Here is a 16,288-nt window from a genome sequence, read left to right as displayed (position 1 = left end):
TATTTTTTTTAAAACTGTTGATGTATAAATAAAAGTTCTCATTTAGTCTTTATAATTAGTTTTCCCTATGTTTTCAACTGGCCATTTAAAAACAAGTAAGTTAGAACCACCAGCTATGCACGAAATCTCCTCTAATATTACTGTTGGCAGTCAGAAAGGATTCAACATCACTGAGTGACAAGGACAAAATGTAATAGGCAATGCAACATTTGTCTATCTTAAGCACTTACTGTACAATGAGATTCTTATTTTAATCATTATCTTTCAGATTATAAATTTTTATTTTCCCTTTTCTGCTACAAGTGAGTTAAACAGCAGGCAGTAAAATACAGGTTAGATTAACGTGTCATTTTAATTCACTGGATGCGTGATAGCGGGAAACCCAGCAATTTACTGAATATCCTTGCCATTAAGTTGATTAAGGAGGGAAAGAATAGAGTAATAACTACTTTTATTTTGCATGATTCATATATTGTCACAAGATGGTACAGTCGTACAAATAAGATGCTGATAAACTGGCTTTGATTTGTTGGAGTGCCAGTGAGGTTGCTGGGGGCTAGAGCACCTGACACATAAGCGAGATTTTTGTTCCGCCTGGAGAAGAGGCGGCAAAGGGAGGATCTTAATCCTTTCTTCAATTGTCTAATGGGTAGTTGAAAAGTAGAAGGCAGCTTGACTTTTTTTCCAGAGGAACACAGCAAAAGAAAAAGAGGGAATAGATACAGTCTACAGCAAGGGAAATTATTTTAAGAGCTAAGGAGGGGAAAAAAAATGTTCTTTGCAGGAGGAATGGCCAAATACTGGAGTGGGGCCCAGAGGCTGTGAAATCCCCATCTGTGTAGTGATTCAAAATGTCACTGGACAAGCCCCGAGCAACCAAACATACTTTTGAAGCTGGTGCTCTTTTAACTGGGGACTTGGATCAGGTGGTGTCCACAGCTCCCTTCTGACATAAATCATTCTGGCATTCTCTGACTGTGCTTCAAACCCATACTCCATTAACAACTACTATAAAGTGTGAAGTTACACAAATAGGTATTGCTTTTGCTATTTATGTCTATGACCCTCATCATCTTCCTGACCTCAGAATACACACTTACCATTTATTATATGTCTCTTCTGCAATGAGCAGAGTAGCTAAGCTGCCATCTTTAGAAGTACAAAGGAGGGTGTTAAGAGATCTTCATAATTCAGGAAGGTGTGAAAAAAGTTATTTTGACCTTCTTCATGCAGGGAGATGACAGAGCCAGAAAGCATTTTTGTATGACAAGAAAATAAAGTTTGAAATAGCTTTCTACCCCAAAAAATACTGTTTCAAGGCTGCTAGGGTTTTCTGTGGTTTTCTCTCTCTGATACAAGGCGTGCTGCTAAGTCAGTCAGAATTCTCATGTATCTTAGGAATGAGCGACGTTGAGAAGCACTGGCATGTGTACATCAGCATCCAAAAATATGTCCTCCCATTGCACCTCAAAACCATGTGTGAGAGGAAGAGGGTGGCTCTCCCGGAAAGCCCCACATTCCTGCAGGAATAGATGCCTGGGTCTGTGGGACAGCAGGCAGCTGCCATCCCTGCTGTGCTGCCCCCTCGGCCTTCTGCAGGACAGCGTTTGGTTTTCAGTGCAGTTTTGCAGCAAGAACTTTACCCCTTGTGAGACCTCAGAAGGTACAAAGTTAAAAAAAAAAAAAAAGCTGCTTCTCCTTGGGCTGACCATGCAAAAGTGTTATTCTTCTGCTACTGTGCAAGTAAATAAAACAGCATGAAGAGATGAAGGCTAGAATGTTAAAAAACATGCGCCATTAATTGCATGTCCAAACAATTTCAATCTCTTCTAAGAGGCAGCTGAGGGACTTTGTAACAGTTGGAGTTGCGTTTGGTGGTCATCAGAAATTTGCACTGACATATACTCCCATGTGGGTATGTTTTGGTTTTTTGTTGGGTTTTTTTTTGTGGGGAGGGAAGTTTATATTATTTGGAAATAACTTTGAAGTATTAATTGGAAAAAAAAACTTGGCTCAGCATTGAGAAACAGCTAATACTCTAGTTTTTTCCTCCAAATATTACTTATTTCATTGTTGCTAGTGTTGTGATAATTATTCCACTCCCCACTAATAGCTTACTATTATTTGTGTATAACTTCAGAGCTACATTCTCAGTTTCAAACAGAATTTTGTGCCGGTCTCTGCTACAGGACAAGTAAAGCCACTTTTTTAAAAATCAGATGTCTCTAACTTCAAGGATCTTCTTATTTCATTGAAAAAGTTCAGTGCAACTTTTTGGAAACCTGTCACCCTGCAAGGACAGAAGTGTTCAAACCCATTTTGATTTCAGATACAATACTATATTTATAACCACAAATATGATGCAATAATGTAAACGGAGGGAAAACAATGCAATAATGTAAACGGAGGGAAAACAATGCAATAGTATTTGAGGGTTTCTTATATTATAAATTCCTAACATAAAAACAATATAGAGGTGTTTCTGATTGTGCTGATAGAGAATAGCAAAATGGAAATCCTGTTTTGTCAGTTATTTCTAACACATTGTCCCCCCGGTACATGATTCCCTCCTCTGATTACTGCAGTTCTGAATGACTCAGTTTCCGCATTTCCTTAAAAGATTACTCAGTCTGTTAAATAGGTTCAGGACCGTTTTGCTGGGAGTCTGTTTCTGCACTCAAGTTTTACCCAATCAGTTCTAGTGATTGGTAAAAATTCTGAACATCTTTGCTTTTATTGTTTTGTTATCTTTGTTCTGATATCGTCAGTGCCATATATGAGCTCATATATCAAGCAGTACTAAACATTATTTGGTCCTTTCTACATTAATGTTGTAGTGTGTTTTTATCCATTTTAGTTTTTTTTTCCTCTATCACCTTTCAAATAATGTCTTTTCACAGAACTCCAAGTGTCCCAGTGGACACCTGTTCTGGATTGTTTTTCTCCCAGTTACTTTACCTACCCTTTTTCCAGGCTGAATCCCTTCTAGGCTTGTTTTTGAATTATTTCATTGCAAAGGCTTACAGACATGGTGCTATGCTGATGTGACAAGTAGCATGAGATACAGTCATGATGAGATAACAGTGTTGGGATATCGACGCACTGGAGAAAATGGGGTGAATGATTCATTGTTTCACTGCTGTCAATAAAGGGTCAATGTTCAAAGAACTAAGAGGGCTGATAGAGTGCCAACTTCTGCATAAGAAATAAAACAAAAGCCCTGACCAAAACCTGTTTGTGGTTATTAAAGTTTCCATGGCTCTGTTCCAATACTAACATACAATTTTGAAATCCTGACAAAATTCAAATCGACTTACTTACATTCTGCCTCCCCATACTTCCTATTATTGTATAACACATTTTTGTTACTTAATTGCTGCGCAATGTCCTGTGATGCTAAGCAGGTGCTGCTGCTGTTTTCTGCTTGGGACCATCATTCAAATGCAATGTAAATCTGTCATTTAAGGAATCTCTGTGTCTCTATCCTATGATTCCTTTTTAGAATCATTTAGGTTGGAAAAGAGCTTTAAGATTGTCAAATCCAACCATTAATCCAGGACTGCCAAGTCCATCACTACACCATGTCCCTAAGCACCGCATCTACATGTTCTTTAAACACTCCCAGGGGTGGCGATTCCACCACCTCCGTGGGCAGCCTGTTCCAGTGCTTCACCACCCTTTCCATGAAGAAGTTTTTGTTACTATCCAATCTAAACCTCCTCTGGTGCAGCTTGAGGCCATTTCCTCTTGTCCCGTCACTTGTTATCTGGGAGAAGAGACCGACCCCCTCCTGCCTGCAGCCCCTGTCAGGCAGCTGTAGAGAGCGATAAGGTCCCCCCTGAGCTGCCTTTTCTCCACATTAAACAAGCCCAGATCCCTCCACCTGCTCCTTATAAGACTCATGCTCCAGACCCTTCACCAGCTCCATTGTCCGTCTCTGGACACCCTCCAGCACCTCAATGCCCCTCCTGCAGTGAGGGCCCAATACTGAACACAGGATTCGAGGTACGGCCCCACCAGCACCGAGTACAGGGGCACCATCACTGCCCTAGTGCTGCTGGCCACGCTCTTTCTGATACAGGCCAGGATGCTGTTGGCCTTCTTGGCCACCTGGTCATGGTGCTGGCTCATGTTCAGTTTGCTTGTCAGCCAGTGCCCCCATGTCCTTTTCTGCCCAGCAGCTTCCCAGCCACCCTTCCCCGAGCCTGTGGGGTTGTTGTGACCCATGTACAGGACCTGGCACTTCTCTTTGTTGAACCTCATGCAATTGGCCTTGGCCCATCGGTCCAGACCACTCTGCAGAGCCTTCCTGCCCTCCAGCAGATCAACACTCTTGCCCAAGTGCGAAGTTGTTGCTTACATTCATTCAAGCTAATACCATTTTAAGATTTTCTTCCTAAATTTATTTACTTTCCTTTTTAATACTTACACACTCAGCCACAGGATAAAATTTCCCTTTCAAGTACAGTTATAAGCTGATGGTGTATACATGGCTGGACAGACTTACTAAAAAAACTTTAAGATTTCTGATGCACAGAAATAAAAATACAAAGAAAGCAGTCACATATAGTAATTTTCTTAGTTCCCTCATCTAAGAAAATTTATCCTTCACTTCTATGATTTAATCAAATAACAAAATCAAGAATTTAACTGTAAATAAGTTACTAAAATTAAAAAAATATTTAATGTTTCAAGTGAATCTCTGGTCTTGCTTCTGTCTGCTAGGGAAGTTCATCTGAGAAGGATTTGTAAGTGTTTCTTACGTTCTCCTGGTTGGCTCTGTGGGTAAAAGGAGACCAGCAAACATCACATTCTGGTGGCTGACCAAACCAAGAGAGAAAACTGTAAGCAGAGATATCTTAAAGCGTGTTCCTTCTAATATACGTGTGCAATAACCTTGGGTTAGATTTAAAAAGATTTAAGAGAGATGAAAGGGTCCAAGATCAACTATAAATTAAAAAATCCTTATTCAGTTCTATTTAACAGCATGGGCACCTAAATTCTCTAAGTATCTTTAATATATACCATAAACTCATAATTCTCTTTTTGCACACACCAAAACCCAGCTAAGGAGCTCATGTCCTATCATGAGCTATCTGCTGTCTGAGTGTCCAAAGGCAGCGGAGCTGTAGACACACAGTTTGTTTAAAACTGGCAGTTTTGGAACCCAAATATGGTGCAGTGTTGGCTGCTTTTCAATTTGCAGTGCCACAGCTTTTTTTCTTTTGATTTTACAAGGAAATCTGGGATTACATGGCCTTCCCAAGACATGGGATATTCAGTTACTTGTATATCATGAGCGGGTTGAAGTTGCATCTTCCAGTCTCTGGGAAAATAGTTACCTACCGCTGACACTGAATATTCTGCTGTGGTGGCTGGTGACAACTGAAGAGGCACCGAGCTCTGTAGGTGCTCAGGTCCTTTTTTCAATTGGCCCTGTTTAGACTGTGAGATCTCAGGGAAGGAACCATCATTTGTGCTTTTAAATTATCATAAAAATTTGACTGTCTTCATATTTGAAGATGACAGTGAAGGAGGGGGAAAATGACTATAGTTTTTGCTTATCTGTAGTAAAGCAAGAAAAACAAAGGGTCAGATACATTGGGAAGTGGAGAAGAAACTCCTTTATTTTCCACCTCTATGTTATGAATAACTCCTTTTCTACCTTTACTGTAGGATTTGATAGATGGCTTCAATGTGACTAAACCTTCTTGTTCCTTAATAAAACAATATTCTAAAAAAACTTTCAGGATCAGTGAGTTAGAAAAAATGTTAAAATTCTGCTAGCATGTGTTTAGGGCTGGGTTGGCTGAAAAATTCCATTCCTCCTCAGCGAGGTTAACACTGAATGAAATCTATGCTATGTCTTAATAAATGTTTATTCTCCACTCGTGCTTGTAAAACCAGTATGGACGAGACAGAATTTTTCAAAGCTAAAAGAGTATTTGCAAATTTAAATGCTACGTAGGATTTCTTTATGATAAAGAACATGCAACCATTGCCATGTTGGCTGGTCTTATGTAATGGTCCATTTTGCTGTTTGAGAGTAAACCTTCCGCAACTTTGCTTTTAAAAATAAAATGGACGTTGTAATATTTATGATTCTTTACATCAACAAAGGTACACAAAAAGATTGTTCCTGAGAAAGCTCCTATTAGCCTGGAATTTCACAAGGGCACTAACCCTTCTATCACTTATTAATAAGCCTGGTGGCCAAAGGCTCCAATGAGGTGTTAGAACACAGTGATAACAGGTATTATAAATGTGCAAGACAAATCTTCCCTAAGGGACTATAATACAATATTGTTTAAAAAACACCTAGTAATTTCTTAAAATAGCTTTACAGCCATGGCAGGCTGTTACTGACTTTGGCCTGGATCCTGCAATGAAAACATGTGCTGTGAGTCTCAGTTGAGTAAGAGAAGGCAAGGAACATGCTCTTTTTGTACAAGCCCATTAAAAATGGAAGCGCCTGTTATAAATTGGATCTTTTTTTGTTGTTGTTGTTCACTTTCAGCCAAAAATCAGGGTATCTTGCAGCTGATGCTGAAAATCTGCCCTAAGAGCTACTAGTCATATCAGAAAATACTACCGAGAATGCTCCAAAGCCACCGAGTACCACAAATACACACACGCAAGCAGAGAAGACAGAAAACTGCCCGTTGACTCGGATGACGGAGGGGTCTTTGACCACCGACCAACCAACCCTTTGATCCAGGTCGCGCTCGCAGCGGTACCCGAGGGGGCAGCGCCCGGCTGGCTGCACGGACCCCCAGGGGCTGCCCGGCGCTGCCCCTTCTCCGGGTCCGCGCTGACCTTTGCCCATGGCCTGAGTCTCCCTTCCCGCCACCCTAGGTGCGAACAGCACTTCGCACGCGCGGTGCCCCAGAGCTGCCGCAAAGACGGCTCTTTGCAAAACTAGGCTCCGCGCCCGCGTAATTTTCCCGGCTCCTGATTTTCTCAGCGCGTGCCGGGGCTGCTCGCACTCGCCGAGCCGCGCAGCTCGTCCTTGGAGCATCCCCCTGGTGCCCCCCCCCCCGCCCCGGTTCTCGCAAGCCCCGCGGCGCAGCGCAGGTAGCGGCCGCGCCGGGAAGCCGCCGGGGTTGCGGTCCCGGCCCCCGTGGGCGGGAGGAGGGGGCCCGCCGCGCGCCGCCGCTGCCCGGGCTGCGGCAGGAAAGGAGCGGCGGCTCCCCGGAGGAGGAGGAGGAGGAGGAAGGGGAGGGGGGTGGGGGGTGTCCCTGCGAGCGGAGCCGGCCGCAGCGAGAGGCGCGGCGAGGCGGGGCGGGGTGGGCGCGGGAGGCGTGGAGGGGAGCGCGGCGCACCGCGGAGCGGCGCGGAGCGGCGCGTGCCATGCGCGGCGCGGGGCGGCGGGCGCGGCAGCTGGCGGCTCGCTCGCGGGCTCAGCATGCGCGGGCTGTGCCGCCGCCTCTGCCTGGTGGCCGCCGTGCTGGGGCTGTGCGGGGGCAGCAGGAACTGCCCCGACCTCATCGTGGACCGCTGCCTCTGCGCCGCCGAGCGCGCCAAGGGGCCCGGCCGCCCGGCCCTCCGCATCAAAGTGGTCTGCAGCGGCGGCGACTTGGTGGAAACTTTGCAGCCCGCCGTGCTGCCCAACCGCACCGTGTCCCTGTGAGTACGGGCCGCGGGGCAGCGCGCACCTGGCGGCGGCCGCTCCGCCGAGCTCCCGCGGGAGGCGCTGCCGCGGGGCTGGGGGACCGCGGGGTGCGGGGGGGTCCGGGGCGCGGCTGTCCCCTCGGCGGGCAGGCAGAGCCGCTCCGCGCACGCCGAGACCCTGGCTCGTTTTTAAAAAGTATGTGGGAGTTTGGCTTTTTTTTTTTTCTTTTTTTTCTTCTCTCAGTTGGGAAACTCGCTGGCGCGGGACGTTGGGCGAGCTGGGCTTACCCCGGCGTGAATTGCGCGTTGCTGTGCGGTGGGTTGGAAGGTGTCAGTGCCACAGCGCTGGGGGGGTGAGCGCGCTGGGGGGGGGGGGGGGGGTGCGCTGTGGGGCGCGCTGGGTGCAGACCGCCCGTGCCCGGGCAGTGAATGAATGGCATCGGGGCTGGTAACTGCCTTCTGGAGCTGTGCGTCATTAACTGGCTTTCCCTTTCTCTCTCCTCTCCTCCAAATAAAGTTTGGAATTTGGTGTCTCCTTTTCTTAACAAGACTTTGCGTACAACCATTTGAAACGACCGTATCTCCAATATTGTTCTGAGTTGTCTGGTAATTGAAAATGAATTGCGGTTTGTTGGTTTGTTGCTTTTTTTTTTTACTTCAAGAGACTTGGAAATAGGTTATGATAAGTTGTTGCCTGTTGCACGTGGCTAAATCTGAATAAATGGTACGCACTGTAAGTAAAGTAGGAGAACATTTTGTAACCAGATTATCGTCAAGCAGAGGCGAAAGTGATGTCCCTGTGATAGACCCAAGTAGTAAGAGCTTTGTGACATTTACCCTTTAGATCACGCACGTATCGACAGATCTTTTACTGTTGAATGTGGTTCTGTTGACAATTCCTGCTGTGAACATCTCCACTGTTCACTGCATTTTTTTTAAGCCAACACTTTTAGGAGATAACTGGTAAAGATGGTAATTTATAACATCTGGGGAGCTTGTGTTTTTAAATGTACAGATGTGCTACGTACGTTTCAGTTCAGTTTTAGATCCAACTGTTGAGTGACTTGATGCTGATTAGCTGTATGCTGATTATTCATTGGGGAAACTTCTGCTTGTTAATATACAAGATATAATAACTACACTTCCTGCTAAATTTTAATAGGCTGGTTTAGAATAAAACTATTACACCAAGGTAAGTTTTGACCTAGGTGATAAATTCACTGCTACTTTTGTAGCTTATATAACTGGCTACGAAGTTGTAGTTTGTACTCACCAAAACCTGTAAAAAGTTGGTATCTTGGGCAGGCAGAAACTATTTTTTGCTGTCAGTTAAAGGTCTGTAGAAACTCACACTCAGCATGTCTGCAAAGGTTTTTTTTCTTAAGCGTTGACTTACAGTATTACTTAGATTTTTTTTTTTTTAAGAAACTTTTAACCAGGTAAGTATCAGTAGATCAATCCAGCTGACAGTAGGATCAGCTGAAGTATGTATTCACTGCAAAGAAATAAAAAATTGAATTGGAAACCGAAGTGAGAAAAGATGAGCGAGAGAGGTGGTGCATTTGAAGTGGTAGGTGGATTTGCTCACATACATATGGTTTAAGGTACAGTAGCAAACTTGATACTATCACCCTAAACATGCGCTTTTCAGGTAACACTTGCTCATACTCATTGGAAAGATACAGTGGTTTATTTTTGCTTTTTTTTTTTTAACTTAATTACAAATAGCCATTGACCTGAGAGCTGATTAGCTGTCCTTAGTTGACTTGAAACATACAAACCATTATTTTTTTGTTGTATTTCATGAGAACAGTACTATGCATCACCTAAATTTAGCTCTTTCCTCTTACGGTCTGTTTTCTCAGGTTCTTTTCTTCTCAGTAAGTAAATTTAAGGCTAAATCTTGAAGGTAAAAAGGCAAAAAAATCTAAATCTGTGTGAGGGACATAATTTTTCAGTAGCTGGAATGCAGAGATGACAAATTGATTGAATGTGTCAAAGATTTTCTGGGAGAAACTGTTTCTGATGAATTCAATTACACTTGTGAGATTTGGCCAGCTGCAGAAAATAATGATAAAAAGCTCAAACGTTAGTGCTCTTACATTTGTTTTTGTAGCTGCATGGAAGACTTGGGCAAAAGAGAATATTTTAGTAGACACTGCCTGCTTCCATTCAGTTTTATGGGCCCACAGAGAGAAAGAGAGCTTTAACATATGGAATATAACCTTTTGGATTGCTTTAACAATGAAGAAATAACAGAGGTGAATAAAGGAATGTATATTCAGATGCAGTAATGCTGTAATGAAAATGAAACAATGTAACAAACAGTTTGGGTTTTTTTGGGAAGATTAAGTAATCTTCGTGTGTGTGTGTGTATATATATATGTACACACACACACACATATATATATATATATATAAAAAAATACAGAGATGCTGCTTCCCTAGTGCTGTTTTCTTTTGGAAGGGCAGACCAAAGCCAAACTCTTTTAACTGTTCTGCAAAGATGACAGGGAATTACCTCTGCTGTATCTCTTTAAGGCATTAAGAGATGAAGTTGTGGATGTGTAACATTTCTTTTGCATGCTAGGTAATGTTGCTTATCAGCAAATTTATGAAGTTATGATCTGTCAGTTTCATGTTTTTTTTCACCTAAATGACCATGGACCTTGGCTGAGTTTGGTAATTTAGGTTCTTTATGCCATATATGTAGTAAAAGTATCGCTACTGAAAATACTTCTGACACGGTCACAGACATTGACTACAAACTAGTGTGAAGTCACTGAAGAAATGCTTATTCTTGAGAGGTTCAGACCAATTATTTCCAGCTTATAAGGTGGGGAAGTCTGAAGTTTCTTTGAAATCTTACGAACACTAGAGCTATTCAGTACTGTCTGCATGCTCCTAATAATAAACAATCACACAAAATAAAATAAAAATTAAGCTGATAAAGCAACTATCACCTCCTCTTTATTTTGTATTAAAAAAAAACCCAAACACCCCCCTCCCCCCCTCGTTCTGCTCTGCACTCTGTTTTACTGCTTTGGAAATGGGATTCAGGTGATTGATGTAGATCAAAAGAAAAAACTTAGCTGAAGCTTCACAAAGTATTTGCATGTATCTTGTTATACTGATTCGCAACATGTGTTTCTGTGCTCCTCTATTGGGGCAGGGGTGGAGTAAAGGAGTTATTCTCCCCCCCCCCCCCCCCAAGAATACAGCTATTGAATCATGAATTTATGGAATCCGCTGTCCCCACTTTGCTTTTGGTAGGTGTGAAAGTGTAGACCCAACAGGGAGAAGCCATAGCCCTTTACGATAATATAGTTTTCTCAGTTTAGACTTCATAGCTGATACTTGGGAATTCTTATATTGAATCAATATTTTATAATTACTTTTTTCCAGTTTTGATTGGATTGTTAAAGTTTAACTCTAGAGAAAAAGATTATTTCCAATTTTCTTTCTTTTCTATGGTAACAGAAATTTTAGTTGTTACACTTTTGACTGACTTGCTGAAACGCAGGCTAGAAGATGGAATACAACAGTAAAAATGGGTTTGATGCTTTTTGCAGTGTGGAAGTCCTATGATTTGAAATTTCGCAAATTAGCAGGTTAGATTCTCTTCTGAGTTACTCCATGTAAGATGGAGAGAATATTGGCAGGCTTCTTACTTTCTGTACTTTTTTTTTTTTTTCCCCTGCCAAGTGTTAAAAAGTTTATCCTTTTATTTTTAGAAGTTCTCAGTTCAATGCATGTCTTGGTGTCACTGGGAAGAATACACACTGAAGTTACAAATGCTATCAATTTCTGATTTCTTATTTTTCCTTCCCCTCTTTCAATTGAAAAGGAAGTCTAACTTTTGTTGTTTTTACAAATTCTACCTACAGATGAACCCATGGAAATCTGCTGGTTTAACTGTCATGATAGAAATGAAAACTTAAGGTGGTGTATGGCTCATAGAAATTCCATATCATATAAGACTCTTCATATTTTTTATATCTATGCATTTCTTCTGACTTTGAATTGGAGGTTGTCTCAAATTCCTCAGACTCTCAATTTCCGAGTGAGGCTACATGACTCCACTGGTAATCCATAGTTATAATACATATGTAGGGGGTTTCATCTTCAAAGCCCTTTGCAAACATTAAGTAGTCTTCTGGAAGCAGCACTGCTCCACTTTTCTCTGTCCCCAAATTACTTTTATGTCACATTCATTTATGTCATATCTACTGGAATTTATTCAGTTGTTATATTACTGTATTTGTTTCATGTCCAGTCTTGTCTTTTATGCTCCTATATCCAGTTTAGGATATATTGATATAGTTTATTTAATAGAAGCATCTTGCTGTAAAAATAGATCTCAAAAATGTCCCATAGAGCTTAAGCTAGCCAAAGCAAACAAAGCAAGAATTGAGGAAAGGATGAACAAAAAATATTTTTCAGTAGTTTTATTTCCCCATCTTATAACTCACATCTTTTTCTTTATTGATATGTGATCTCACATAGCATTGGTAATTTGTAAATAATAGTGTTATTAAAGAAGGTAGGTTAATTTTTGTTATAAAGGTTTTCACTCACATTTTCACCTTGGTTAGCTTCCTATGTTCACTCAAAGTGGCAGAACAAAGGATAAAAAACCAGGTTTCCTGCTCCATTATTGATGCATGTATACATATTTATAGGTGCCTTTTTCCAAAACTCTTTAAATAAATAAATAAATAAGCCAATTTGTTTACTGGAGGAAACTTCTAAGGTGAAGCAACTGACATGAAATACACACGTGACTTGGAAGGTCTGGGACAGATGGTTGGGGAAAGCAAAATAAAGAGAAGAGGAAAACACTAGAGTTGAAAAGTCTTTAGGTACTAGTCTAATCTTCCTTGATATTTCATGTTATAGAATCACCTGGAGTGGCCATAAAATACCATAACTGAAAATACTTTATTTTTCTTTAGGTTATTTCTGATGAGGGAATATCTGCACCTGTATTCTCTCGTCTGCTTGTCAATAGCAGGAAATACTATGACCGCTTCCAAATACTGACTTTGGATGAAACTGATGCACTAGAAATTTTAACATGAGAGGAGGGTGAAAAAATTCTGTTAAAGAAAATAGAACTCTACTTGCAAATAATGTGCAAAATACCATAAAGGCTGCTCGAACAGTTACCAGTTTCACTTTTTAAAGTTACACAAATCATGCTGAAATGTCTTTCTCTCTTTATTATTATTATTCTGTAAATGCCATAAGTTAAACCAGTGCCATATATCCTCCGGGTGCTTTTAAGTAACTTGCCTTGAGGAAACCAGTTAGTGCAAAAGAATGGGATGAGAATTTTTGGAAACAGATGAAATTATTTTAGTGTTGAACAGTCTGTTAATTGGGTAATTTCATGTAGAAACCAAGTCCTTTTTTTGCTCCATACTGGGGAATTTGCAGTATTGTGATCTTGCAATTAGTTTCATTCCAGAGGTTAAAAATAAAAAATAAAAATGGTGAGGATAGACAGGACAGTAATGTGTGTGGGAAGGGAGTTTTATCATATAAGTGGATATCTGATACCTATTCAGAAATCCTAAATGAAGTTGGGGTTTTATGATATGGTATAATTTGTCATTTGGTTAGCTACTGACCTTGTTTGCCTTAAGCAGGAAGAGATTAGTATATGTCACTGGCTTTTTTTTTTTTTTTGTAGGTTGGCCTCATATTCATAAAACCTATTTAATGTTAACTATCAGAAGACATGTACAACAAAAATTTGTTTCTGCAGTGTAGGTATTTTCATGTGTTGCAGCGAGGTAGTGGCCAGGGAGAAGGTGATTTATATATGTCTTTATAGGAAGCTGCATGAGTTGCTGCCCCTTGGGACCAAAGTGCTGTCAGCACTTAAAATGGACTGTTCTTTAAAGATTTGAAAATGTAGCTGCCTTTTTTTTTTTCAGAGGCGTATTGAAATGTTTTCTCAAAATACATTTTTCTTTCCTTGTCCCCTTCTAAATATCCTGACAGCATTATAAGATGTGAGGTGAAGAGCAGGGAGCAATGGAGTGGTGGGGAGAGAGGTGAAGAAGGGGAAAGGACTTTCTTTAAACAGATCTGAATAGCCAGATGGAAAAGGTGTGAAGAATGTTATTAAAATGACACTCTAAAGGTTTGATGTGATGTACATTCTCCTTTTTCTGCATCTTCAGGGGTTTAAAATCACAAATTTATTTATTTGTCTGATGCTGTACAGCAACGGGGTCATATTAACCCCTGTGACTCTGAAAGTCCATTTATTCCTTTGCCATTAACACAGACCCAGAAACCTGCTGGGCAGAAAGAGCCAGAGTAATACTGCTTCCTTCAGTGAAGTTTCTCCCAATACGGGCTCTCAGCTGTCACAATTTTTTGCAGCTGTTGGATCCAACCATCTTCCAGATAATCCATCCCTACTTTCCTCACTACTATCTTTTTCTTGTTTTTGTAAGACAGAGCTGGCATAAATAGGAATTAAAGGGCAGAGTATCTTTACCGAGGCAGAGGTTCTGCTCCAACAGCCAGCAGGAAGCATTCATTTATTTATATATATATATATATATATGAAGCTTATGCACTTCTCCTGTCCACATCTGAAAGCCAGAGCTTTGTGCCAGCTTGGTTTTCACTACTTAGTATTTGTGCATGTTTTCAAGAATCACTATTTGTGCTATTTGACTTAGATTTTTTGAGGCATAATTGCCTATTGATTTCTAAGCTTCCTCCCTTTCCATCTTCCTGATAGAATATCCAAACCAGTATTTTTTTGCAGCAGTAAAAGTGTACAAAACATGAAAAGATTGGCTATGTGCTTCTCTGGACAGCTACAATTAACTTTCATCAGTCACAAGTTTGCTGTCTAGTTCTAGACTTCCCAAATATAATTTGGCCAAAAACTCTGTATTACTTATAATATTAACATTTTTTTTCCATCTGCTTTGGTGGTTACGTAATACAGGGAGTGCACAGTTCAGGCTTGGTTCTTATTTTTGTGGCAACGTGCCATTCTTCACCCTTCTCTCAAAATCAGTTCCAACTGTGTTTTTGTGCCTGGGACTGATTTGGGAGTACTCTGAAGGTACGGTTAGTCATAGGAAAACTCTGCTTTTGGAATTTCTATTATAGTCTTACAGACTTGTTGACAGTTTCTTTTCTGTACTTGGTTGGATTTAATCTTATCTGAACAGCAGTATTGCAAATGTGTAAACTGTTCTGCCAATAAAGTAAGCATGCAGTGGGTCATGGGTATTATGCTCATAGACCTATACATCTTTGCAAAAACCTGAGGTTTATTCCTAGATCGTATAGAATTTAGATTTGCTGATAGCTATGCATAAGCAAACAATTTTTTTAAAGCTATACATTTAAAGCTTTCCTTTGGTGAGTGGCTGTCTTCTGAAATGGCTATTCATCAAAACTCATGAAGGTATAAAGGCACTGGCATGTATTTTCAGCCTATGTACTGTAGCCTTTGTATAACACAAGATGAAGTTTAATGGATTTGCGATGTTTTTAAGGTATCATTATGGTTTTCAAATAACCTAATAAGTCAAGGCCACCAAATTCCAGATTATGGACATTTATGATTCGCCTTGTTTATTGAAGAATTCCTTCTAATGGCAATCAAGACGATGTCTCCCCATAAAACCCTTCTCTTTATGTTATGGGATAGACTGTCCCAGAGAGTACATGTTTTATAGACAAAAGTATAAATTGAGAGGGTAAAGATTTTATGTGCACTGTAACTTGAGAAAAGAACAAATTACATCACAGAATGGAAAATAAGGTTAAAACTAGTACTAAGCAAATTGGGCCTGGAAAATTTGAAGAAAAGCATAGATTTAATGGAAGAATTGAACACTTAACGTTACTATATATTAGTAGTTCCGTGGCAACTGTTATTTCAGTATTTACATTACAAATTAATGTGCATGGTATCAATTTCTTTGAGAGCAGAGGGGTGGAAGAAGAGCATAACCTGTTTGTGAGCAACTTTAATAATACAGTAGGTTTTATAGAAATTTCAGAGATGTAAAACTGAAATGTTGGGAAAGATTCCTCTGATGGAATGTGCTAACAACCTGGAGTAACAGGAAACCTACCAGCATTTGAGAGAAGGAGAAGAAAACCAAAAGCTATTACCGATTGTGAGGAATCCAATTTACCAGCAGTCCAAAATAACTGAGTTTGTACATATTAACACGTGTCCTCTCAGGGGAGCTCTGCATGCTAAGAAAAGTGCTTAGTTCTCTTGTCTTTCATGTGCCATCCTCTGCTTGGACCCACCTGCCATTATTCCCAGAACCTTTTAATTCTGCCCTTTTATTATTGTTGTTGTTATTACATTGATACTTCCCTAATTTTTTCTTCTCATTTCCATCTTACTTTTATTCACTGCTTACATGCATAGCACACTTTACTGCAAATGCATTTCCAAAAAAGGAAAAAACCTATCTCCCTCCTCATCAGCTCGGCTTTTGGTCCTCTGGCATGCTACACTTCTCTGCCAGCCTCTGCACTTTCACTGCTCTGTGCTGCAGCCTCTGCTTTCAGCTCACAGTTTCCATCACTTCTTCAGTCTTACATGACTTCCCAGCTCCTCCTCCTTTTCAAAGCCCCTCCATTACGTCTTCCCTCATCACCTTTGATCCTTGACTCA

General features: G+C 40.8%; 1 protein-coding gene across 1 annotated transcript in view; it reads left to right on the top strand.

Annotated features, from left to right (window-relative positions):
- The first annotated feature begins 7,307 nt into the window (after positions 1-7,307).
- Positions 7,308-16,288, top strand: part of ADGRA1 (adhesion G protein-coupled receptor A1) — a 277,279-nt gene continuing 268,298 nt past the window's right edge. Inside the window, exon 1 of the mRNA XM_055813568.1 lies at positions 7,308-7,626. Within this exon, the coding sequence (XP_055669543.1) occupies positions 7,406-7,626 (221 nt within the window). The 5' untranslated portion in view covers positions 7,308-7,405. The remainder of the gene's footprint in view (positions 7,627-16,288) is intronic.

The sequence above is a fragment of the Falco peregrinus genome, chromosome 1 (assembly GCF_023634155.1).
Source record: "Falco peregrinus isolate bFalPer1 chromosome 1, bFalPer1.pri, whole genome shotgun sequence".
In the NCBI taxonomy this organism is placed as follows: Eukaryota; Metazoa; Chordata; class Aves; order Falconiformes; family Falconidae; genus Falco; species Falco peregrinus.
The sequence above is the reverse complement of the archived record's forward strand: the minus strand, read 5'-3'. Positions and strand labels throughout refer to the sequence as shown.